Source organism: Hemitrygon akajei, chromosome 1 (assembly GCF_048418815.1).
Source record: "Hemitrygon akajei chromosome 1, sHemAka1.3, whole genome shotgun sequence".
Lineage (NCBI taxonomy): Eukaryota > Metazoa > Chordata > Chondrichthyes > Myliobatiformes > Dasyatidae > Hemitrygon > Hemitrygon akajei.
In genome coordinates, this window is record NC_133124.1 from 68,998,884 (window position 1) to 69,025,843 (window position 26,960).

General features: G+C 47.3%; 1 protein-coding gene across 2 annotated transcripts in view; it reads right to left on the reverse strand.

The window, feature by feature from the left end:
* Positions 1 to 608: 608 nt before the first annotated feature.
* Positions 609 to 26,960, reverse strand: part of agap3 (ArfGAP with GTPase domain, ankyrin repeat and PH domain 3) — a 514,810-nt gene continuing 488,458 nt past the window's right edge. For both annotated transcript variants that reach the window (XM_073044964.1, XM_073044954.1), the window contains exons 15-16: positions 4,161 to 4,416; positions 609 to 3,427 (exon numbers count right to left, since the gene is read on the reverse strand). In XM_073044964.1, the coding sequence (XP_072901065.1) occupies positions 3,212 to 3,427; positions 4,161 to 4,416 (472 nt within the window). In that variant the 3' untranslated portion in view covers positions 609 to 3,211. The remainder of the gene's footprint in view (positions 3,428 to 4,160; positions 4,417 to 26,960) is intronic.

Below are 26,960 nucleotides of genomic sequence, written 5' to 3' on the forward strand. Positions count from 1 at the left end.
AGTGATGGAGGAAGAGAATGTTAAGGGTGGTGGTTAGGGATCATGATTACTCAACATAACATCCTCCTGACAGAACAAGTTGGGGGTTGACATAAAATCAATGGAAACATTTACTAAGTAATGAGAGACACTGATAAACAACCCTTCACAACCCAGGCTCCTGTTTAGCTCTTCATTCCCCCATTGAGAACCCGTGTGACTGAACTCCACCACTTGAATGCATGGGAAATGCAGTGATGTATACGAAGTACAGGTTGACTGGACCCCTGCCTTCTATCTCCCATGCACCGAGCACCAGCCACTGCCCACTAGGATTACTTGTTCAACATTGTCCTTAGAGTGCAGCCTCACTTAATCAGACCTCAGTCCTCACTGATGCACATGAAGGAGCCCCATTCACTTCCTCCCCAGAGTTTACAGACTCATTTGCAACGGGCTGGAATTTCATCAGATTTCAGTCTATAAGCTCCACACCCTGCAGACCTGCCCTTCTGTGAACAGCTCCACTGCCTAACCCTCCCTCACTCGGACAGAAACCCTCTCCATCTCCAAACAAAAGTGTTTGCTGAACAGTGAGTGTGTGAGAGAGGGACACAGAGGCTGTGGAGTCACCCCAGGAACTGAGCACAGCTGCTGTTTTATTACGCTGTGTATGGATATGTCAGAACTGTCCAAGCATAGAGCAAAAACTGAACACAGCACATCCAAACAATATTTACAGCCGGAAATATAAATATTTCGAATATACATATTATACACAAGTACCGTTATGGTGAGTGATGTTTAAATACGGTAATACCAAACTAATTTCTAAAGTGTAAGAGATTTTAGTGTTTTGTACGATGATTCCAGTATATCACGCTGCCTTGGAATAAAAACCAGAGGATTGAAGGGTTAACAGAAGCTCACACACAGTATTTGGGTGCAAGTTCATCCACAACTGTTAACGGCGACTGATTCAGACAGAAGAGAGTTAACAGACAATTCACTATGATTAGCCGACCCTTAACCATGGTCCAGGAATGATGGGAAGGGGGGAGGGTAGAGAAAGAAGACCCCTAGGTTACTGTGTTGACTTCAACAGCATTGACTCTCTTTCCCTGGGAGCCCTGACACCCAGATTCTATCCAGCAGCTGAGGTATAACTAGAAGAGGGCAGCATTGGTGACTGAACCAGCACTGTGGCAGGATGGGTACAAGTAGTGGGCCTAGTGGAGGGGGGGGTGGGTGAGGTGGAACACATAACGAGGTGTTTATACATTGACCAGCATGGGCCAGTGAATGGACAGCAGTGTGATTATAGGGCTTGGGTAATCAACCTAGGAGACCTCCTTCCCTGTATTGCTGGACAGTGTCCGTACCCACACTGAGCCCATGGCTGGGTGGCGTCCATACACGTGCTTTTCCAAGGCCAGGCAGTGTCTGTACCCACAGCAATAATTCATTTGTATTTGTACCTAGAGCTGACTGCCAGACATTCACTCCAGGGTTTGGCACCTCTGTATCTGCCAGTAATTGTACCCAGTGATGGCAGACCCCAGAGGAATGCCCGTTCTAGCACTGGGTGTCTGCTTGGATCTGAACAGTCTGTCCAAGCTCTGTCCCACTGGCAGTGTCTGTGCCGGGAGTTTACACCCTTGGGCAGAGCAGCGTACAGCCCACAAGGCAAGGTGCTGCCTCTCAAGGTGAGAGGGTTGAGCCTGGGAGAGCTACCCCACGGGCACAAGGGTATACCCCTTCACACCCCAAGGAAGATTAAGGGACAGCTAGAGATTGAGGGAGGGGACTACTCTGGGGCTGTAAATTAATTCAAAGTATCTTGATCCTGATTGAAGCATTTGACTAATTACTCTTCATTCTAATGTTTCAAACTTTGTTCATGCAATCACTCTCGCTCCTCATTTATCTTTGCACACAGATTCAGTTGCACTCCCCTACACACACTCAGGCACAGAGAGTCGGAGGACACAAGGTGATCAAGGGGTGTGCAGCGTAGGTGAAGAACTTGGGCTGAGAAAGGGGCAGCAGCCAGCTGATTCATCCTACAGCCCATAGCTAAGGAAAAGAAGTCTGTGCCCTCCACTGGCTTCACCACGTCACTGAGCGTGCACAGCGAGTTTGCAATGTGCGTGTGGAATGAGTGTTCAAAATGTCTGTGGAATGAGTGTTCAAAGAGTGGGCATGCACAGGGTATGTGCCCGTGCAGCGCGAGTATTGAGATTCTACAGCAAGTGTGTAGAGTGAGTCTCACCGTTCCCACACAGTGCCGGTGTCACTGACAAACTACACAACCACAACCCAGGGCAGACTGTTATTCAGGACACACTAGTGCCAGAGGCTCTTTCACAGGGACAGGAGTGAGATGTCCTGAGTGTCTGAACCACTGTCTCTAACATCACCCTGCCCTGGTAGAATGTAGACTGACCTGCTTGGTGTGGTTCTTCTCACCAACCACAGAGTGGTCATCAGGTCACTGATGGAGGAGTCCCAACCCCACAAACTCACGCAGCAGTAAGGAGAGGGTAGTAGGGGGTCAGGGTGAGGGGTTATCAATGGGGGAAGGATAGTGAGTGGGGTGAGGGGTAATAGATTCCACCATACAGACCTGTTCTGAGAGGACGGAGTGTACCAGGGAGACTCCGGCATGGCATCTGGGGCTGGGGTGGGTTCATGGAGAATCCTGGACTTTGCGAGTGGGAGGGTAGACAGCAGGGTAGCAGGGTCTAACAGAACTCACCCCTTCACACCCAGGGTAACCCCACCTGTGTCCTATCTCACTGGACTGAGTCATTCTCCCCTATATCACCTAACCTTGCCCCCACCTCTCTCTCAGCCTCTTCACCCCACACCCCCCATGTTAGTGATGTCAGTAGTGTCGATGAGCGAGCCCCGCCGCTCCTCAGTGACTTGCGCTCTTTACTGGGGCAGGATGGGAGGGGGGAGGTTGTGGGTGGGACGGTGCCACCCCACTGCCCCAAAACCACCCTGCTGCCTACAGTACTGAGCCCCTCCAGACATCCATGTTGCCTTCGCAGCCGCTTGTGCATATCCAGCGCTGACTCAGAGGTTGGTGCAGCCCAAGTCCGGCAGAGAGCACAGGACACTGCCCGCATCAGCCGGTGGCAGAAGAGGCTCCAGCGGTCGGTGGTGGGATACGAGGGGGGCTGAGGGGGAGCTGTGACAGAACGGGGCTGGGACCAGTGTTGCTACATTAGATGATGCTGGCACTTCGATACAGCTCGGACTGTGAGTTGTTATTCACGTTGGTGTTCCTGCGCGACAGATTTGGAGTCGGGATTGGGATAAAGTTATCGCTGGGACAGCCGTGCTGTGTGAGAATCTCGATGCACTCTGGGCTTCCTGCCCGACGAGCGTAGGCTAACGGCGTCAGTCCTCGTGCGTCTCGACTCTTCACATCCACTCCATACTGTAGGGACAAAGGAGGCACTGTCACTCATTGTAACATGCACAGCTGGTGGGTAATGTGTAAGCAGGTTACTGGGACATTGCACATGTCCAAGTCTAAGCATGTATTTTCCAAGGTGAGACCACACTTGGAGTATTGTGTACAGTTCTGGTTGCCCAACTATTGAAAGAATGACATTAGAATGGAAAGGGTGTAGGAAAAAAAAATCACAAGGATGTTACTGGCACTGGAGAGTTTGAGTTAAAAGGAGAGACTGGACAGACTAGGACTATTTTCCCTGGAGTGAAGGAGGTTCGGAGGTGACGTTTTACAGGTTTATAAAATCATAAGTGGTATAGATAAGGTGGATGGTCACAGTCCCTTTCTCAGCGTAGGTTTTAAGGTGATAGGAGAAAGGTTTAAAGACATTTGAGAGGCAACATTTTCCAAAGAGAATGAGTTACTAGAGGAAGTAATAGAGACGGGTATAATTACAAAAATTTAAAGGACATTTGGACAGGTGCATGGATAGGGAAGGCTTCGAGGGATAAGGGTCAAATGCAGCTCAGGAAGTTGGGCTGTGACTGCAGGGTAGCATGATGGATACTGAGGAGTTAGAACGTGAGGAGAACCAGGGTGATGTAACTAACTGTAAAGGTGAGACTGTGGATCCTGCAAACTGGACCGATTGTGGAACTGAAGCAACCAGGCAGCCCAGGAGATCGGCTGGAAGAAGATCAAACTGTGCTCTTACCCAAATCAGGAGCTGGGTGATGACAACATTGGCCATGGCGGAGGAGAGGTGCAGCGCTGTCCGCCCATCGCCATCCCCGTATGTTTCATTCACCTCTTCCTTTGTACCGTGAGCCAGGAGCAGGACGACCAGACGTAGATCATCTTCCACCACAGCTCGGAGCAGCTGCTGGCCCAGGGGAATGTCAGACTGCGGCAGCGGAGCCAATAACAGCTTCTGTTCATACTTTGCTCTGATCCAGCGCTCCTTTTCCTCTCTGCAACACATGGTTTCAGATGGACACAAGGCAGCTCTGAGATTAATGGGAGATATGGTGCACACCAACTAATCCCAATCTCCACTACACACCTACCCAGTTTCTATCTTGTTCTGTACCAGGAATGTGGGCTGTGGCTGTCCTGGACTGTGGCCCATGGTTCAATACAACTGCTCACACATTGTCTCCAATTGTTCATCTCCCTGGGATGCATCTGCAAACCAGAATGGTATTTCTTCCCATCCCAATCCAATTCAGAAAGTGGTGCTGAGCTGCCTTAATAACCAACGGCCGTTCTGTCAAAACTCCGATTGCTGTTGGACCTAGACTCATCCAGGTGAGTGGAGAGTCTTCCATCTCAACAGGGGAAAGCTCTGATAATTCACCAAGTCAGCCACTAACTATGGGATTCCCAGCTCTGGGTGATCCAATGGGAGGTGATTATTAGAACTGGTTTATTCTTGTCATATGTACCAAATGTACCAAGATACAGTGAAAAGTTTTGTTTACAAGCCTTCCAGATAGATCATTCCACACATAAGCACCCTGTTATAGTACAAAGGGAAACAGAATGCAGAACCTTAGGGAGACTAGTCTCCAACTAGAGAGTGAGATACTAGATCTCCTATTATGGAAAGAGACAGGGCACATGACAGAGGTCTGTGTAGGGCAGGGGTGTCAAACTCATTTTAGGTCACGGGCCGGATTGAGCAAAATGCAGCTTCATGCGGGCCGGATCAGTCGGACGCGTGCGAACGCAGCTTTCGTTGCCTCCGTTTTTTCAGCCTGCTCTCATGTGTCTCAGTCTCTGCTATAATTACAAAGTGTTTCACTTTACAAATTCCGTTTCTTATGAAGAAGACTGCCGAATAAACACTAAAAACCCTGAAAGCCTGGTACCTGAAAAAACTCAGCATTAGCCATATCATACGCCAGAGGGTAATTAGATATTATTTCGCGGGCCAAAGATAATTCCACCGCGGGCCGGATTTGGCCTGCGGGCCTTGAGTTTGACATATATGGTGTAGGGGAACACTTTGCAGCTTGTGATCATAATGCCATTAGCTTCAAGATAATTTATGGAGAAGGATAGGTCTGGTCCTCGGTTTGAGATTCTAAATTGGAGAAAGACCAATTTTGATGGTATCAGAAAGGATCTGGTAAATGTGGAATGGGACAGGTTGTTTTCAGGCAAAGGTGTGCCTGGTAAGTGGGAGACCTTCAAAAGTGAAATTTTGAGAATACAGAGTTTGCATGTTCCTTCCAAATAAAAGGCTGGAATAATAGATTAAGGGACTCTTAGTTTCCAAGAAATATTGAGGCCCTGTTTAAGAAAAAAGGGGTACATGGCAGCTATAGGCAGGATGGAACAACTGAGATACTTGAGTTTAACAAATGCAAAAGAGCACTTAAGAAGGAAATCAGGAGAGATTAAAAAAGGCATGCGGGTGCTCTAGCAGAAAAGATGAAGTAGAATCCCAAGGGTTTCTACAAGTACATTAAGATCAAAAGGCTATCAAGAAACAAAATGGTCCTCCTGAAGATCAGAGTGGACATTTATGCACAGAGCTTAAAGAAGGCGGAAATCTTAAATGGATTTTTTTTGTATCTTTATTTACTCAGATGACACAGTCTATACCAGGGCCTGACAATGTTCCCTCAGACCTCGTGGGAGACCGGTGCAGAAACTGCAGGGGCCCAGACAGAGATATTTAAAATGTCCTTAGCAACAGGTGAGGGGCCCGAGGAAAGTTAATGTTCCATTGTTTAAGAAGGACTCGAAAAATAAGCTGGGAAATTATACACCAGTGAAACTGACATCAGTAGTGAGTAAAATACTTGAAGATATTCTAAGAGTCCAGAGTATTTGGATAGACATGGACTGATTAGGGATGGTCAGTATAGCTGTTTGCATGGTAGGTCATGTCTAATCAACCTTGAGTTTTTCGAGAAAGTTAGCACGTCATTTGAAGGTAAGTAGTAAGGCCTCTAAAGTCCTGCATGGGAGATCGGTCAAGAAAGTTCTCTCACTTGGCACTCAGGATGAGGTAATGAATTGGATTAGACATTTGCTTCACAAGAGGAGACAGAGAGTGGTAGTAGATGGTTGACTCTCTGACTGGAGGCCTGTGACTAGTAGTGTGCTACAGGGATTGGAGCTGGGTCCAGTGTTGCTTATATCAAAAATCTGGATTATGTGGTTAACTGGACCAGCAAATTTGAGGATGACACCAACACTGGGGGCATAGTGGAGAGTGAGGAAGGCTATCAAATCTGCGGTAGGATCCAGACCAGCTGGAAAAATGGGCTGAAAATTGGCAGATGGAATTTAATGCAGATAAGTGTAAGGTGTTGCACTCTGGGAGGACAAACCAGTGTAGGACTTGCAGGTGAGCAGTAGGGCACGGAGGAGTGTGGTAGAACAGAGGTATCTGGGAATGCAGATCCATAATTGCTTGAAAAAGGTACAAACGTAGATGGGGTCATAAAGAGAACTTTTGGCACATTGGCCTGCATAAATCAAAGTACCGAGTACATGACTTGAGATGTCATGTTGAAGTTGTATAAGATGTTGGTGAGGCCTAATTTAGAGTACTGTGTACAGTTCTGGTCACCTGACTATGGGAAAGATTACAAACTGCAGAGAAAATTTACAAGGATGTTGCCAGTACTTAAGGACCTGAATAAAAGGGGAAGGTTGAATAGATTAGGACTTTGTACCCTACAGTGTAGGAGGAGGAGGGGAGATTTGCTAGAGGTACACAAAATTATGAAGGGTATAGATAGGGTAAATGCAAGCGGAGGAAAGAGTGGAATTAACTGTCAGTGCAAGTGATGGATGCGGGTTTGATTTCAACATTTAAAAGAAATTTGGATAGGTCCATGGATGGGAGGGGTATGAAGGTCCAGGTGCAGGTTGGTAGGTCTGGTCAGATTAATAGATCTAGCGTGGAGTAGATGGCTGAATGGCCTGTTTCTATACTGTAGTGTTGTATCTCTCTAACTCTAATGTCGTATTACTGCTGCAGCCAGGCAAAGTGTCAGGGCCACAATGAGGTAATAATTCAGTTATTTTAGCATATGAGAGGTCTGTTTAAGATTGTGTATAGAAGCATGATAGATGCTGTCTTTGAGCTTGGTGGTACATCTTTTCAAGCTTTTGTATCTCCTGACCAATGGGAGTGGGGGAGAGATGATAGAGTGACTGGAATGGGAGGCCCCTTGATTGTGTTGGCTGCTTTCCCAAGACAGCTGGAAATTAAGGAATCCTTGATTTGTGTTATGGATTGGGCTGTGTCAACAATTCATCAATTTCTTGCAGTCTTCAGCAGAGCTGTACCAAGCTGTGTTCATCTGGAGATGTTTTGTTGCCTAGTATTTCAGTGGCATGAACATTCTCCAGCCTTTGATACATCTGCTCACAGTCTGTGGAGTGAGAAGAACTGGGTAATCATCAGCAAACATTCCTTACAGTGGAGGAAAGGTCACTGGTGAAGCAGCTGAAGATAGTCAGGCTTTGAATATTGGCAGAAGTTCCTGCAGTCAAGTTCTGGCGCTGATGTGATTGACCTCCAACCACAAGGTGTTGATAGTACCGACTGCTTTCAGGTATACCAAACACATTCTCCTCTGTAGAGTGTACTTGCTCTCACTCCCCGTCTATTTGGCCTGTGTTTGGAGCTGAATGACCTGGTAAAACCCAAGCCGGTCACTGATGCATCAGGACTGCTTGGCAGCACAGCCTACAGCACATGGCTGATGGCTGAGAGTGGAATGACTGGCTGGTAATGAATCAGATTGGTTTCTGTTAACAGGATCTGCCTGGGCGGCTCTACCCACCAGTGTTGTACCTGTACTGGAACTGTGTGGTTCAAGACACAGCTACTCCTGGAACACAGGTCTTCAATACCACAGCTTGGAAGTTGCCTGGTCTCACTGTAATTGGTGTGCCCACTGTTCTCATCTAGACCATGACAGTAACTCAGTGGGTAGCTGAAACCTCTCCTATGATGGAATCTCAGGAGGAAGGCGAGGTGGATTTATTCCTCTAACTGGATGTAGTTGTAAATGTTTCAGACTTAGACGAGACACAGATCAGTATAGCGCAAGATGAGGCCCTTTGCCCATCATGTCCCCAGTACTCACAAGCTGGGCATGAACACTGCTGGGACTATGGACATTCCTGGTCACCTTCTCCCATTGGATGTGTCATTGCCTCACCATTCACAGTATGGTATGGCATGATAGTGTAGAGGGTAGTACAATGCTTTAAAGCACCAGCAGTCAGCTATTGAGGTTCAATTCACACAGCTATCTGTAAGGCACGTATGTTCTTCCAGCAACTGTGTGGGTTTCTTCTGGGTGCTCCAATTTCCTCCCACGTTCCAAAGACATGCAGGTTAGTAACTAAGTGGTGGACATGTTATGCTGGCACTAGAAGCCCAGTGTCACTTGTGGACTGTCTCCAGCACATCCTCAGAATGTGCAGGTTGTTGAATCAAACAACGCATTTCACTATGATTCCATGTATTTCAAGGGGAACAGAATATAAAAGGAAGGAGATAATGCTGAGGCTTTATAAGACACTAGTGAGGCCGTACTTTGAGTATTGTCAACAGTTTTGGGTCCCATATCTTGGAAAGGATGTGTTGTCATTGAAGAGAGTCCAGAGGAGTTTCACAAGATTATTCTGGGAATGAAGGGGTTAACAAATGAGGAGCGTTTGGCAGCTTTGGGCCTATACACACGGGAATTTAGAAGAATGCAGGGGGATCTCATTGATCCCTACCAAATGTTGAAAGGACTAGATAGGGTGGATGTGGAGAGGATATTTCCTATGGTGGGGGTATCGAGAACTAGGGGGCAGAGCCTCAACATTGAGGGGCAACCTTTTAGAACAGGGGAAAGGAGAATTTTTTTTTAGCCAGAGAGTATTGAATCTGTGGAATGCTCTGCCACAGACTGTGGTGGAGGCCAAGTCCGTGCGTGTATATAAGGCGGAAGTTGATATTTTCCTGTGGGGCAGCTTCACCGACCGGTGTGGTACCACTTGCCCAGCACACCCTTCCACACCCCTCACTGAAACATGGGAGGACATCTCCCCCCTCCCCAAACTGTAGATAGAACTAACACCTCCATTGGCCCGGATCCTCAGGATGGGACGACAGAGAAGGGTTAAAGCTGGGAAGGGCTGTAAAGGTCAGTGATTGCAAGGAATGTGCCAGTATGCTCTCAGTGATTACTGTGACAAAGCAGCGCTTCGCACTTTATCAGCAGCTTCTCAGTCCATACTGCACTTGTCTCGCGCCTTCGCTGCCATTCACAAAGGCTCCCACTGTTCAGCCACAATTTAACTGCCCAAGGGAGCACAGAATCGATTGGACAGAATAATACACCCACACTGTCCAAGTCACTGTTGACAAAAAGAAATCCATCTCGCTTCATACCGCTTATCCGTCAGGATCTGTCGCAGAAACGGAATCAATACCCTGAATGACGGGCATGCTGGAGCATGCTCAGTGCATGGTCACCCTCTGACCCTCTGCATTCACTGATAAGGTTTACAGTCGCCAGGCTGCTTGTCCTCTTGTCTGAGTGAGTGACTGACAGAGGCTTTGCCTGATACTGACGAACAACACACAGCCCCTCCGAGACCACCCCTCCACTTATCAATGTCAGTACATAATTAACCCTTTCAGTACGCGACACACCAGACTGCATTGCCTTGTCTGGCTGATGAAGGAGCAGATAGGAAGGATCAGCAGCAGCTTTGCCACGCTGCTGCCAGGCAGAGTCCCAGACTCCAACAGGGCAAATGGGATGCCTGCGCTACAGCACCAGGAGTGGCCACTGCGTTGTCTCACTATCATCACCATGGCCTTCAGGGATGGGAGTCTGTTCCCATTCCCAGTGTGCTTCATATCACTGAGCAGCTTGGAATGGAATTAGACCAGGAGCTGGTCACTCTCCCTCCTCCTGCTCAGCCCCTGTAACCATTCAGCATCTGCGTATCAAGAAACAACCTACCTCAGCCTTAAAGTATTTTGAGGTTCAGCTTCCATCAACCTTTGAGGACATGAATTCCAAAGTTAAAATCACCCCATAGAGAAAACTCTTGCCTGTAATAAATATGTAGCCACTTTAAACAGTTATCCCTTGTTCCAGACTCTCCCACAAGAGGAATTCTCCCTGTATACAGCCTCCCTGCCAAGGCCCCTCAGTTTCTATCACCCCACCTCCTAAGGGCCTGAGATTTATTTATTTATTTTTACGCAGAGTGGTTGATGTCTGGATCTCGCTGCCAGAGTTTGTGATGGAGGCAGATATGTCACTGTGTTGTAGAGACATTTAGAGAGACATGCCAATAGACAAGATATAACAGGGTGGAGTCCTAATGTGGGCAAAGGGGATCAGTGTAGATGGGCAGTAAGATCAATATAGACATGGTGGGCCAAAAGGCTCTGCTAACTGCCAGCTGAGAGTCTGCGGAGACCATCATCCTTGTTCAGCTCTCCACGTTATGGGTCTGCAGGGAGAATGTGGGAGAAGCTAGTGTGCTAGAATGTCTCAGCATGATGCCCTCCTGGAGCGACAGTGTGGAGGCAATGTGGGTGACAGGGGCCAGACTCTGAAATGACAGAGTGACTGCTCAGAGACTGGCACAGGAGCCAGGAATGGGAGTCCTCCAATGGACCAGGAAGAAGTCCCAGTCTCTGGTTGAAATTAAAAGTCATTTCTAGTGGTAGAGAAACCAGGAGCAGAGAGCTGAATAGGTTTTGCAGTCTGTGCCACTGGAGAGGGACAGAGATTTGTCAGGATAAGTAGGGTGGTCACGGAATCAAGAATCATAGAGAATTTCTGGCACAAACTCGCCCATTGTGTCTGTGCCAACAGAAGGAGTTTTGCAGGGTAATCCTAGCAGTTCACAGCTCTACATACACATCCCAGTGCTGTTTAACTGCAACAGAGGTCTCTGCCTCTCCTACCCTTTCAAGTAGCAAGATCAATACTATCACTACCCTATCCTCTGGGAGAAATTATTTCCCTCACCTTCCTCCTAATACTACTGTTTGGGTTTCTGCCCCTTGTCTACTATCCCTCTGCTAAGGAAACAGGTCCCTTCTACCTTCGCTGATGCAGTCTTGGCCAAAAACGTTAACAACCTCAGATTCTGTCCACCCCGAGTTCCTCCAGCAGATATTTGTTGCTGCAGATTCTGGCAGCTGTGGTCTCCTGTGTTCTCTCTGTCATGGCCCCTCATCATCTTGTAACCTCACTTGTCTCCCTCAGACCCTCCAATCTTTCTTCATTTACAGTTCCCCAGTTCTGTCAACATTTCTGTATCTTCTCCAATACAGCCATGTCTCTCCTGTAACATGGCAACCAAAGTCAAGTTTACTGTCACGTGCATACTGTGCACAGGTGCAATGAAAAGCTTGCAGCATCACAGGCACAGAGCATTAGATAAGCACAACTGTTACAATGCTCCAGCTGTGATCCAGCTAGTGGTGTACACTGTTCTAGCACAACCTTCCTGCTCTCATATTATCTGACAAGGCCAATTTATTTTTCTTCAGCACTGTCTTGTATGATTTATATTCTGTGTGTAGTATATGCCTGTGATGCTGCTGCAAGCCAGTTTTTTCACTTGTTTTGGTACCTCACCATACTGTACATATGGCAATACGCTCAACTTAATCTGAAGGCAAACCTCCAGTAGACCTTGTAACCACCTTACTAACCTGTCCTGCTCCCTTTAAAGATGTGTGGCTGTACACTCCACTCAGTACCTGCCCATTAACAGTCTGTCCCTCACCCCATGTTGCTGCTGATTGAACTCCATTTGTCATTGTCCTGCCCAGCTTCATCACTCTCTCTATTCTCGAGCAGTTTGTCTCCCTCCTCACTGGCTACCACCACCGCTTCTTGTATTATTTCTGGGTTTGCCCATCATAGAGAGGGATGTTTGTCTAAACTCCTGGGAACCCCTCTGGGTGACTGTCTTCCAGCTATAAAGCCCTTGTCAACTGCCACCATAAGACACAGGAGCAGTATTAGGTCATTCTGCTCCTCAAGTCTGCTCCACCATTCAATCATGGCTGATCCTTTTTTCCCCTCGTCAACCTCTTTCCCCAGCCTTCTCCTTGTAACCTATGATGCTGTGTCCAATCAAGAACCTATCAATCTCTGCCTTAAATGCACCCAATGACCTGGCCTCCACAGCTGCCTGTGGTAATACATTCCACAAATCCAGCACCCTCTGGCTAAAGAAATTTCTCTACATTTGTTTTAAATGGACACCCCTCTACCCTGAGGCTGTGCCCCTTTGTCCTAGACTCCCCCACCATGGGAAACATCCTTTCCACATCTACTCTGTCTAGGCCTTTCAACATTTGAAAGGTTTCAAAGTGATTCCACCCCCTCCCCCCGATTCCTTCTAATTCCAGCGCGTACAAACCCAGAACCATCAGACATTCCTCGTATGATGACCCTTTCATTCCCGGAGTCATTTTTCTGAACCCTCTCCAATGCCAGCATATCTTTTCTTAGATGAGGAGCCCACCCTCCGCTTCCTGCCACTTAGCCAGGTTTGGATTCTTTAGGCCATTGGGTTTTGCTTGGTTGACTAGCCCGCCACAAGGGATCTCATCAGGAGCCTGTCAACGGAGACAACATCAGACACCCTTCCTTCAATGCCTCCCCTTGTTATCTCTTTTAAAAGATGAATTGTATGTCAGATATGAACCTCCCTCAACAAATCCATACTGAGTTACTCTGATATATCTGGACCTTCTTCAATAAGGGTTTACACTCTCCATCAGAATGGATGTCACCACTCAGGTCAATCTTACTGGCCTGAAAGGACCCATTCCCTTGTCCTATTATCCTTTTGTCCAAGAACAACATTTTTCCGGTCCTCTGGCACTGCTCCTGATGATTGATGGTCAGTCCCTCCACAATATCCTGGCATCTATTTCATCTGGGACTGGTCTTTTACCTAGATGCTGAGACTCTTCAAATATTCTCTTTTACTATATACATCCCATTCATTATTTAACACACCCCCAAAATAAAATATTGATATCCTTGTTGTTATAAAAGGTTTTGAAACCTCTATGATGGAGCATACTTAACCCTTATCCCTTTTGAACACCTAATTCTCTGAGATTGATTTATTGTTGCACAGTGGCTCCAATTCACTGCCTGTCCTGTCCTAACTTACAAACCTAGCTCCTGCTTTGCCTTTTTCTTAACTGAGCCGAATCAAAGTGAACAATAATCACCCCAACAAAACCACTCCCTCCACCTGTCAAGTTTCATTCCCTAAAAATAAATCCAGAACGGCTGTCTGTTAATCTTCATATTGTAAAGGTTCACCTGGACGTAACCTGCACATTTTACACGGACTATCTCAGTTACTCTCGATTACACACTTCTTCTGCACAATTGAAATGTGACTCCCCCCCCCCCCCCCCCCCCCAGTTTCTCTCTCGAGCTGTTGGAAACTCTCAAAAATGGGTCTCTCCTTGTTCTTTAGTTCAATCCATGAAGCCAAATTTGATGATCCTCTAATACATCATCTTGTTTCGTGGCAAGGTTCTTTCACATAGAGAATCGTACAGCAGAGAAACAGGTCCCTCAGCTCACTTTGTCTGATACCTAACTGCACTAATCCCATTAGTCCACAATAAGTACACATCCCTATGCAATGTTCCTATCCAATACCTGTTCACTTCGGTGAGAAGAGGTGGAAGCTCGTTTTAGTTTTCTTTCTTTCTTTATTGTACATTTAGAGGAATGATGATATCTGGCAGGACAGTAGAATGCTGCTCTTATGGGATGTGAGAAGACAGGGAGACCATCACAGTCCCTGATGACTACACATGCAAGAAGTCCATCCACAGCTTCTTTCACACTATATTAAGGAATTTGAGCTGGATGAACTCCAGATCATTCGGGAGGCTGAGGGTAGCTACATCCAAGGTTCAGGACACAGGTAACTGGGTGACTGTCAGGAGGGGCAGAGGATAGAGACAATCAGTGTGGAGTATCTCTGTGGCCATTCTTCTCAAAAACAGGTATACTGTTTTGGATATCTTTTTTTGGGGGGGGGGGGGGGTGTTAGATGACCAAGCAGAGGAAAGCCACAGGGCCAGGTGTCTGGCACTGAGTCAGGCTCTGTGGCTCAGAAGGGAAGGGGGAGAATAGACAAAGGATAGAGGTTCTGAGAACAAGATTTCTGATGGAATTTTGCCTCCCAGGAGCTAGCATCAGGAACATCTTGGATTGTCCAGAGCAGCCAGAGGTCGTGGTCCACATCGGTAGGAAGAATGACAAGGTCCTGCAAACTGAGCTCAGAGTTAGGTGCTAAGTTAAAAGACAGGATCTCAGGATTGCTACCCATGCCACATGCTACTGAGGCCAGACATAGGAAGGTCATACATTTTAAAATGTAGCCAAGGAGATGGTGCAGGAGGGAGGGCTTCAAAGTTTTGGATTATTGGGCTCCTTTCCAGGGAAGGTGGGACCTGTATGGATAGGGCTGTTTGTACCTGAAATGGAGAACTACCCGGTAATATCCTGTGGGAAGGTTTACTAGTGTTGCATGGGGGTGGGGGGGGGGGGCAAGATTTAAATTAGAGTCATAGGGGAATGGGAACCAGAGCACCAGAACAAATAGTGGAGTGGTTGTGAGGAAAGACATTAAGCCTACGTACAAACTCAGGGATCAAAAGGTTGATCATAGCAGGACTAATGTTCTGAGTTGTGTATATTTCAATGTGAGGGATGATGTAGGAAAGGTGGATGAGCTTAAGGCATGGATCAGCACGTGGAATTGTAGCCATTAGTGAGCTTGGTTGCAGGAGAGACAGTACTGGCAATGTTCCAGGCTTCTGTTGTTTAAGATGTGATAGAATGAGAGGGATTAAAGGGAGAGGGGTGGCATTACTAGTCAGGGAAAATGTCTTGGTAGTGCTCAGTCAGAACGAACTGAACAACTTGTCTACTGAGGTTGTTTGAGTAGAACTGAGGAATAAGAAAGCGATGACCATGTTAATGGGATTATGTTATAGATCTCCCAAATGTCCAAGGGAACTAGGGGACCAAATTTGTAGAGAGATCGCAGACTGTTGCAGGTAACATAAGGTTGTGACAGTAGGTGATCTTCACTTTTCACATATTGACTGGGTCTCCCATATTGTGAAAAAAAGTAAATCTTTTATTGGGGAATGAGATAGGGCAGGTGGCAGAAGTTTGTGTAGGGGAACACTTTGCATCCAGTGATGATAATACAATTAGTGTCAATATAATTATGGAGAGGGATAGGCCTGGTTCTCCAGTTGAGATTCTAATTTGAAGAAAGGCCAATTTTGATGTTATCAGAGAGGATCTGGCAAGCGTAGATTGAGACAAGTTGTTTCCAGACAAGGGTGTGCTTAGTAAGTGGGAGGCCTTCAACATTGGCATTTTGAGAGTACGAAGTTTGTATGTTCCTATCAGAATAAAGGACAAGGATAACAAGTTTAGGGAAAGTTGGTTTTTGAGAGAGATTGAGGCCCTGGTTCGGATAAAGAAAGGTGTGTTGCAGATTTAGGCAGGAAATTGCAAATGAGATACTTGAGTATAAGAAATGCAAGAGAACACTTAAGATGAAAATCATAAAGGCTTAAAGAAGGCACGTGATTGCTCCAGTAGACAATGTGAAGAAGAATCTCAAAGGCTTTAATGAATACATTAAGAGGAAAAGGATAGCAACGATAAAATTGGTCCTCTGGAAAATCACATTAGCCATCTATGCATGGAGCCAAAGAGATGGGGAAGATCTTAAATGGATTTTTTAAATCTGTATTTACTCAGGAGATGGACACAGTTTATAGAAGTGACAAAGCGGTCATGATTTCAGAGCAGTAGGTGCTTGCTGTCTTGAGGCAAATCTGGGTAGACAAATCCCCAGGGCCTGACAATCCCCTCAGACCCTGTGGGAAGCTAGTGCATAAATTGCTGGGCCCTAGCAGAGATATTTATAACTTCCTTAGCTGCAGGTGAGGTGCTGGAGGATAGGCAAAGTTTTTCCATCATTTAAAGAAGACTCTAAGAATAATACAGGAAATTATAGGCCAGTGAACCTGACATCAATGGTTGGTAAAGTATTGGAAGGCATCAGTTGCATATGCTTCTGTTATGTTATCCATTTGGGCCATCAGAGCCCAATTCAAAAAGCAGTGATTTTTGATTTTTTTTTTACTTTGATTTAAAAAATTTTCAGACCCTTGCCAAGATGCAGCAAAAAGATTTTGACACTTGCCAAAAATATTACTCACGTCTTTGCTGATTTTGACATTTAAGACATGGATGGGAAGGGTATGAAAGGCTATGATTTGGGTGCAGGTCAATAGGACTAGGCAGATTAATAGTTTGGCATGGCCTAGTTGGGCCAAAGGGCCTGTTTCTGCGCTGTAAATCTAAACAGTGCCTCAGCCTATGAGGGTTAGCATAGGAAATGTCATTTTCCCACCCAATCCACTGAAATCTACAGCCAGCAGAGATTATCTCAGCATCACATCCCTCTGACATTAGTGCTGCCATTGCAGAAACATGTATGAACACCTCTGGATCACACGCAGACTCAGGGATGGGAGGAGAATATGGCATATCACCAAAAATTTGAAACACTTCTATAGATGCACGGTGGAGAGTATCTTAACTGGTTGCATTATGGCCTGGTATGGAAACACCAATGCCCATGAATGGAGAAGTCTACAGAAAGTTGTTGTTACAGCCCTGTCCATCACAGGCAAAGCCCTCCCCACCACTGAGCACATTTACTTTGAGTGCTGCCAAATCAAGCATCCACACCATCAAGATTTAATCAGTTATTACCCTATAACCATCAGGATCCTTAATCGGGCTGGAAAACTTCACTCACTACAACTCTGAACCGATTCTACAATCTACAGACCCACTTTCAAGGACTCTTTACAGCTCATGCACTCACTATTACATTTTTATTTGCACAATTTGTCTTTTGCACTTGGTTGTTTGTCAGTCTGTTTATAAGACCATAAGATACAGGAACAGAATTAGGTCATTTGGCCCAACAAATCTGCTCCACCATTTCATCATGGCTGATCCATTTTCCCTCAGCTCCTGCCTTCTCCCTGTATCCCTTCATGCCGACCAATCAAAAATTTATCATCCTCTGCCTTAAATATACATAAAGACTTAGCCTCCACAGCTGCCTGTGATAACAAATTCCACAAATACACCACTCTGGCTAAAGAAATTCCACCTCATCTTCATTCTAAAATGACACCCCTTTTTACTGAGGCTGCATCTTCTGGTCTTGGATACTCCCGCCATAGGAAATATTCTCTCCACATCCACTCTATCAAGGACTTTCACCATTTGATTGATTTCAATTAGGTCGTCACTCATTCTTCTGAATTCTTATGCATAGTTTTTTAAATAAATTCTGTTGTATTTTTTCCTGGCAATGCCTGCAAGAAAATGAATCTCGAGGTAGTAAGTTGTAACATAATGATAATAACTTTAAATTTGACTTGGAGTGGTCTGCACAAAGTCTGGTCTTGTTACAGGAAGGCACATTGCCAGCCACTCCAGGTTGTCTACTTCAGTCTCAGCTCTCAGCAGCCCAGAGTCATCATGGAACCCAACTATGATAATGACAGTCTCTCTACAATGGACACAGAAGGTGCCTGAACTGTTACATTTTCCTTTTATTTCCCAACCTACAACTGCAGTGATGTATATCCCCACAGTTCCATCATTTTTACTCTGGTCTACCTCTTCTTATACCCACCCCGGAGAGATTAGCTGCGATTAACAAGCCTCAACACACCGACCTGTCCAACATCCACTTTCTTCTCTATGTCCCTCTCCCATTCTGTAAATTGAAACAGGTTGTTTCTCCCTGAGCACGCCAGAAACAAAAACACTGCTGTCAGCACACCACAGTCTGCTGGCAATGATTGTACACATATCCCTCAATCAGAGAACAATAGTACACTGGTGATGATGGTATACGTGTCCCTCAGAGAGCCACAGTATACTGTCGATGGTTGTACACGTGTCATTCAGACAGCTGCAGTACACTGTCGATGGTTGTACACGTGTCATTCAGACAGCTGCAGTACACTGTCGATGGTTGTACACGTGTCATTCAGACAGCCGCAGTACACTGTCGATGGTTGTACACGTGTCATTCAGACAGCTGCAGTACACTGTCGATGGTTGTACACGTGTCATTCAGACAGCTGCAGTACACTGTCGATGGTTGTACACGTGTCATTCAGACAGCTGCAGTACACTGTCGATGGTTGTACACGTGTCATTCAGACAGCTGCAGTACACTGTCGATGGTTGTACACGTGTCATTCAGACAGCTGCAGTACACTGTCGATGGTTGTACGCGTGTCATTCAGACAGCTGCAGTACACTGTCGATGGTTGTACACGTGTCATTCAGACAGCTGCAGTACACTGTCGATGGTTGTACACGTGTCATTCAGACAGCTGCAGTACACTGTCGATGGTTGTACACGTGTCATTCAGACAGCCGCAGTACACTGTCGATGGTTGTACACGTGTCAGACAGCCGCAGTACACTGTCGATGGTTGTACATGTGTCATTCAGAGCCGCAGTACACTGTCGATGGTTGTACACGTGTCAGACAGCCGCAGTACACTGTCGATGGTTGTACACATGTCATTCAGAGAGCCGCAGTACACTGTCGATGGTTGTACACGTGTCATTCAGAGAGCCGCAGTACACTGTCGATGGTTGTACACGTGTCATTCAGAGAGCCGCAGTACACTGTCGATGGTTGTACACGTGTCATTCAGACAGCCGCAGTACACTGTCGATGGTTGTACATGTGTCATTCAGACAGCTGCAGTACACTGTCGATGGTTGTACATGTGTCATTCAGAGAGCTGCAGTACACTGTCGATGGTTGTACACGTGTCATTCAGAGAGCTGCAGTACACTGTCGATGGTTGTACACGTGTCATTCAGAGAGCCGCAGTATACTGTCGATGGTTGTACACGTGTCAGACAGCCGCAGTACACTGTCGATGGTTGTACACGTGTCAGACAGCCGCAGTACACTGTCGATGGTTGTACACGTGTCATTCAGACAGCCGCAGTACACTGTCGATGGTTGTACACGTGTCATTCAGAGAGCCGCAGTACACTGTCGATGGTTGTACACGTGTCATTCAGACAGCCGCAGTACACTGTCGATGGTTGTACACGTGTCAGTCAGACAGCCGCAGTACACTGTCGATGGTTGTACATGTGTCATTCAGAGAGCCGCAGTACACGTGTCATTCAGACAGCCGCAGTACACTGTCGATGGTTGTACATGTGTCATTCAGAGAGCCGCAGTACATGTGTCATTCAGAGAGCCGCAGTACACGTGTCATTCAGACAGCCGCAGTACACTGTCGATGGTTGTACATGTGTCAGTCAGACAGCCGCAGTACACTGTCGATGGTTGTACACGTGTCAGACAGCCGCAGTACACTGTCGATGGTTGTACACGTGTCAGACAGCCGCAGTACACTGTCGATGGTTGTACACGTGTCATTCAGACAGCCGCAGTACACTGTCGATGGTTGTACACGTGTCATTCAGACAGCCGCAGTACACTGTCGATGGTTGTACACGTGTCATTCAGAGAGCCGCAGTACACGTGTCATTCAGACAGCCGCAGTACACTGTCGATGGTTGTACACGTGTCATTCAGACAGCCGCAGTACACTGTCGATGGTTGTACACGTGTCATTCAGACAGCCGCAGTACACTGTCGATGGTTGTACATGTGTCAGTCAGACAGCCGCAGTACACTGTCGATGGTTGTACACGTGTCATACAGCCGCAGTACACTGTCGATGGTTGTACACGTGTCATTCAGACAGCCGCAGTACACTGTCGATGGTTGTACACGTGTCATTCAGAGAGCCGCAGTACACTGTCGATGGTTGTACACGTGTCATTCAGACAGCCGCAGTACACTGTCGATGGTTGTACACGTGTCAGTCAGACAGCCGCAGTACACTGTCGATGGTTGTACATGTGTCATTCAGAGAGCCGCAGTACACGTGTCATTCAGACAGCCGCAGTACACTGTCGATGGTTGTACATGTGTCATTCAGAGAGCCGCAGTACACTGTCGATGGTTGTACACGTGTCATTCAGAGAGCCGCAGTACATGTGTCATTCAGACAGCCGCAGTACACTGTCGATGGTTGTACACGTGTCATTCAGAGAGCCGCAGTACATGTGTCATTCAGACAGCCGCAGTACACTGTCGATGGTTGTACATGTGTCATTCAGAGAGCCGCAGTACACTGTCGATGGTTGTACACGTGTCATTCAGAGAGCCGCAGTACATGTGTCATTCAGAGAGCCATAGTACACTGTCGATGGTTGTACACGTGTCATTCAGAGAGCCGCAGTACATGTGTCATTCAGACAGCCGCAGTACACTGTCGATGGTTGTACATGTGTCATTCAGAGAGCCGCAGTACACGTGTCATTCAGACAGCCGCAGTACACTGTCGATGGTTGTACATGTGTCATTCAGAGAGCCGCAGTACACTGTCGATGGTTGTACATGTGTCATTCAGACAGCCGCAGTACACTGTCGATGGTTGTACATGTGTCATTCAGACAGCCGCAGTACACTGTCGATGGTTGTACACGTGTCATTCAGAGAGCCGCAGTACACTGTCGATGGTTGTACACGTGTCAGTCAGACAGCCGCAGTACACTGTCGATGGTTGTACACGTGTCATTCAGACAGCCGCAGTACACTGTCGATGGTTGTACATGTGTCATTCAGAGAGCCGCAGTACACTGTCGATGGTTGTACACGTGTCATTCAGAGAGCCGCAGTACATGTGTCATTCAGACAGCCGCAGTACACTGTCGATGGTTGTACACGTGTCATTCAGAGAGCCGCAGTACACTGTCGATGGTTGTACACGTGTCATTCAGAGAGCCGCAGTACACGTGTCATTCAGACAGCCGCAGTACACTGTCGATGGTTGTACATGTGTCATTCAGACAGCCGCAGTACACTGTCGATGGTTGTACATGTGTCATTCAGACAGCCGCAGTACACTGTCGATGGTTGTACATGTGTCATTCAGACAGCCGCAGTACACTGTCGATGGTTGTACATGTGTCATTCAGACAGCCGCAGTACACTGTCGATGGTTGTACATGTGTCATTCAGACAGCCGCAGTACACTGTCGATGGTTGTACATGTGTCATTCAGAGAGCCGCAGTACACTGTCGATGGTTGTACACGTGTCATTCAGACAGCCGCAGTACACTGTCGATGGTTGTACATGTGTCATTCAGACAGCCGCAGTACACTGTCGATGGTTGTACATGTGTCATTCAGAGAGCCGCAGTACACTGTCGATGGTTGTACACGTGTCATTCAGACAGCCGCAGTACACTGTCGATGGTTGTACATGTGTCATTCAGACAGCCGCAGTACACTGTCGATGGTTGTACATGTGTCATTCAGACAGCCGCAGTACACTGTCGATGGTTGTACATGTGTCATTCAGACAGCCGCAGTACACTGTCGATGGTTGTACATGTGTCATTCAGACAGCCGCAGTACACTGTCGATGGTTGTACATGTGTCATTCAGAGAGCCGCAGTACACTGTCGATGGTTGTACACGTGTCATTCAGAGAGCCGCAGTACACGTGTCATTCAGACAGCCGCAGTACACTGTCGATGGTTGTACACGTGTCATTCAGAGAGCCGCAGTACATGTGTCATTCAGACAGCCGCAGTACACTGTCGATGGTTGTACATGTGTCATTCAGAGAGCCGCAGTACACGTGTCATTCAGACAGCCGCAGTACACTGTCGATGGTTGTACATGTGTCATTCAGAGAGCCGCAGTACACGTGTCATTCAGACAGCCGCAGTACACTGTCGATGGTTGTACACGTGTCAGTCAGACAGCCGCAGTACACTGTCGATGGTTGTACATGTGTCATTCAGAGAGCCGCAGTACACTGTCGATGGTTGTACACGTGTCATTCAGACAGCCGCAGTACACTGTCGATGGTTGTACACGTGTCAGTCAGACAGCCGCAGTACACTGTCGATGGTTGTACACGTGTCAGTCAGACAGCCGCAGTACACTGTCGATGGTTGTACACGTGTCATTCAGACAGCCGCAGTACACTGTCGATGGTTGTACATGTGTCATTCAGAGAGCCGCAGTACACTGTCGATGGTTGTACACGTGTCATTCAGAGAGCCGCAGTACACTGTCGATGGTTGTACACGTGTCAGTCAGACAGCCGCAGTACACTGTCGATGGTTGTACATGTGTCATTCAGACAGCCGCAGTACACTGTCGATGGTTGTACACGTGTCATTCAGAGAGCCGCAGTACACTGTCGATGGTTGTACACGTGTCAGTCAGACAGCCGCAGTACACTGTCGATGGTTGTACACGTGTCAGTCAGACAGCCGCAGTACACTGTCGATGGTTGTACATGTGTCATTCAGACAGCCGCAGTACACTGTCGATGGTTGTACACGTGTCAGTCAGACAGCCGCAGTACACTGTCGATGGTTGTACATGTGTCATTCAGACAGCCGCAGTACACTGTCGATGGTTGTACACGTGTCATTCAGACAGCCGCAGTACACTGTCGATGGTTGTACACGTGTCATTCAGACAGCCGCAGTACACTGTCGATGGTTGTACACGTGTCAGACAGACAGCCGCAGTACACTGTCGATGGTTGTACACGTGTCATTCAGACAGCCGCAGTACACTGTCGATGGTTGTACACGTGTCATTCAGACAGCCGCAGTACACTGTCGATGGTTGTACACGTGTCATTCAGACAGCCGCAGTACACTGTCGATGGTTGTACACGTGTCAGACAGACAGCCGCAGTACACTGTCGATGGTTGTACACGTGTCATTCAGACAGCCGCAGTACACTGTCGATGGTTGTACACGTGTCATTCAGACAGCCGCAGTACACTGTCGATGGTTGTACACGTGTCATTCAGACAGCCGCAGTACACTGTCGATGGTTGTACATGTGTCATTCAGACAGCCGCAGTACACTGTCGATGGTTGTACATGTGTCATTCAGAGAGCCGCAGTACACGTGTCATTCAGACAGCCGCAGTACACTGTCGATGGTTGTACACGTGTCATTCAGAGAGCCGCAGTACACGTGTCATTCAGACAGCCGCAGTACACTGTCGATGGTTGTACATGTGTCATTCAGAGAGCCGCAGTACACGTGTCATTCAGACAGCCGCAGTACACTGTCGATGGTTGTACACGTGTCAGTCAGACAGCCGCAGTACACTGTCGATGGTTGTACATGTGTCATTCAGAGAGCCGCAGTACACTGTCGATGGTTGTACACGTGTCATTCAGAGAGCCGCAGTACACTGTCGATGGTTGTACACGTGTCATTCAGACAGCCGCAGTACACTGTCGATGGTTGTACACGTGTCAGTCAGACAGCCGCAGTACACTGTCGATGGTTGTACATGTGTCATTCAGAGAGCCGCAGTACACGTGTCATTCAGACAGCCGCAGTACACTGTCGATGGTTGTACACGTGTCATTCAGACAGCCGCAGTACACTGTCGATGGTTGTACACGTGTCATTCAGACAGCTGCAGTACACTGTCGATGGTTGTACACGTGTCAGTCAGACAGCCGCAGTACACTGTCGATGGTTGTACACGTGTCATTCAGACAGCTGCAGTACACTGTCGATGGTTGTACACGTGTCATTCAGACAGCCGCAGTACACTGTCGATGGTTGTACACGTGTCATTCAGACAGCCGCAGTACACTGTCGATGGTTGTACACGTGTCATTCAGACAGCTGCAGTACACTGTCGATGGTTGTACACGTGTCATTCAGACAGCCGCAGTACACTGTCGATGGTTGTACACGTGTCAGTCAGACAGCCGCAGTATACTGTCGATGGTTGTACACGTGTCATTCAGACAGCCGCAGTACACTGTCGATGGTTGTACACGTGTCATTCAGACAGCCGCAGTACACTGTCGATGGTTGTACACGTGTCAGTCAGACAGCCGCAGTACACTGTCGATGGTTGTACACGTGTCATTCAGACAGCCGCAGTACACTGTCGATGGTTGTACACGTGTCATTCAGACAGCCGCAGTACACTGTCGATGGTTGTACACGTGTCAGTCAGACAGCCGCAGTACACTGTCGATGGTTGTACACGTGTCATTCAGACAGCCGCAGTACACTGTCGATGGTTGTACACGTGTCATTCAGACAGCCGCAGTACACTGTCGATGGTTGTACACGTGTCATTCAGACAGCCGCAGTACACTGTCGATGGTTGTACATGTGTCATTCAGAGAGCCGCAGTACACTGTCGATGGTTGTACACGTGTCAGACAGCCGCAGTACACTGTCGATGGTTGTACACGTGTCAGACAGCCGCAGTACACTGTCGATGGTTGTACACGTGTCATTCAGACAGCCGCAGTACACTGTCGATGGTTGTACACGTGTCATTCAGACAGCCGCAGTACACTGTCGATGGTTGTACACGTGTCATTCAGACAGCCGCAGTACACTGTCGATGGTTGTACATGTGTCATTCAGAGAGCCGCAGTACACTGTCGATGGTTGTACACGTGTCAGACAGCCGCAGTACACTGTCGATGGTTGTACATGTGTCATTCAGAGAGCCGCAGTACACTGTCGATGGTTGTACATGTGTCATTCAGAGAGCCGCAGTACACTGTCGATGGTTGTACATGTGTCATTCAGACAGCCACCGTACACTGTCGATGGTTGTAAACGCGTCCCTCAGCGAGCCGCAGTACACTGTCAATGGTTGTACATGCGTCCCTCAGTCAAAGAGCCATAGTACACTGTCGATGGTTGTACACGTGTCATTCAGAGAGCCACAGTACACTGTCGATGGTTGTACATGCGTCCCTCAGTCAAAGAGCCGCAGTGTGCTGTCGATGGTTACACATGCGTCCCTCAGTCAGAGAGCATCCACGGTGTATTTGGTGCACAAAGCCAACCGTGGGCATCACAGGAGAAAGAGGGGGAGATCATGACCTGGGAACACAGCTGATGTCTGTGGAGCAGCAGTTGGCACTGTTCTCTAGTACCTTTGAGACTTGGGTGACCTACAGCAAGCACTTCCAGCCTCATACAAGACAGCCTGACTCTGCAAACTTTCCCCAAATCCATTTGCAGGATGTGGAGCCATGGCAGCCTCCACTCCCAGATCTGATCACATTCAGTTGGATGCAAGGTTTAACGCAGACAACAGAACCTCATCTGATGAGACACACAGAGGCTGTGAGAACACTGACTTCAACAATTCCCCATTAGAGTCACCAACCTGTTGCTCGAACCTGTGACATTTCTCTCCCACTTCCTGCAAAGTAAAAGATGTTGATTTCTACCTTTCTCCTTGCTCTGCTGGAAAATGACTTCCTGAGGTGTGAACATTATTCCTCTCTACATAGATGTAGCTGGAGCTGTCAAAAAGATTTCAGATCGCCAGCAACTGCAACTGCTTGCTTCTTGATTACTGTCCCTTTAAGGGTCCAGCCTGTATATTCCAGCAGTACACAGCCCTCAGCTAAAGGCAGCCTATAATTAGAATTAATATCAAGCTTCACTTATCCGACTGGAGTCATTCCAAAGGCTGGGTTTTGGGAAGTACCATAACTACTGATTAATTAGTTCCTAACACATTTTAATAGGGAAACACAAATCACTTTCCACTGTTGCCCTCTTTGCTGTAAGCTTTTTCATGTGAATGGAATAGAAATGAGATTGTGAACACGTTACTGCTCCCAGCCCAGAATGGGCTGTTACCTGCTCGCTGAGAACCCCACTTGCTGTGCCGAAACTCAGCCAATCACTAATGCTGATTAGGCCAACAATAACACCAGGTATTCCACTATTTTAGTAAAACTTGTAGTTAAATGATCCAATAACATCAAATTTGATGGTCTACATGAATCACAAGAGACAAACCAAGGACAGACAAGAGCTGACATGTGCAAAATGTGGATGATGCCCACTCTGTTCATGTGCCTGTCTAAATGTCTCTTAAACATTGCAATCGTATCTTCCACCACCACACTTGGCAGCACATTCCTGGCACCCACTACTCTCCTTGTACATCTCCTTTAAACTTTCCTCTCTCACTTTGAACCCATGCCCTCTGGAACAGGCTCTGACTGCCCCGAGTTCTGTGATCGGCTGCAGTGAGGTTTGCAGCAGCAGAGACCATAAGACATTTGAACAGAATCGGGCCATTTGGCCTATCAAATCTCCACCATTCAATCATGGCTGATTTTTCCCCTCTGAACTCCATTCTCTTGCAATCTCCCCATATCCTTTGACACCCTTACTAATTAACCTTAAATATACCCAATGACTTGGCTTCCGCAGCCATTTGTGGCAATGAATTCCACAAATTCACCATG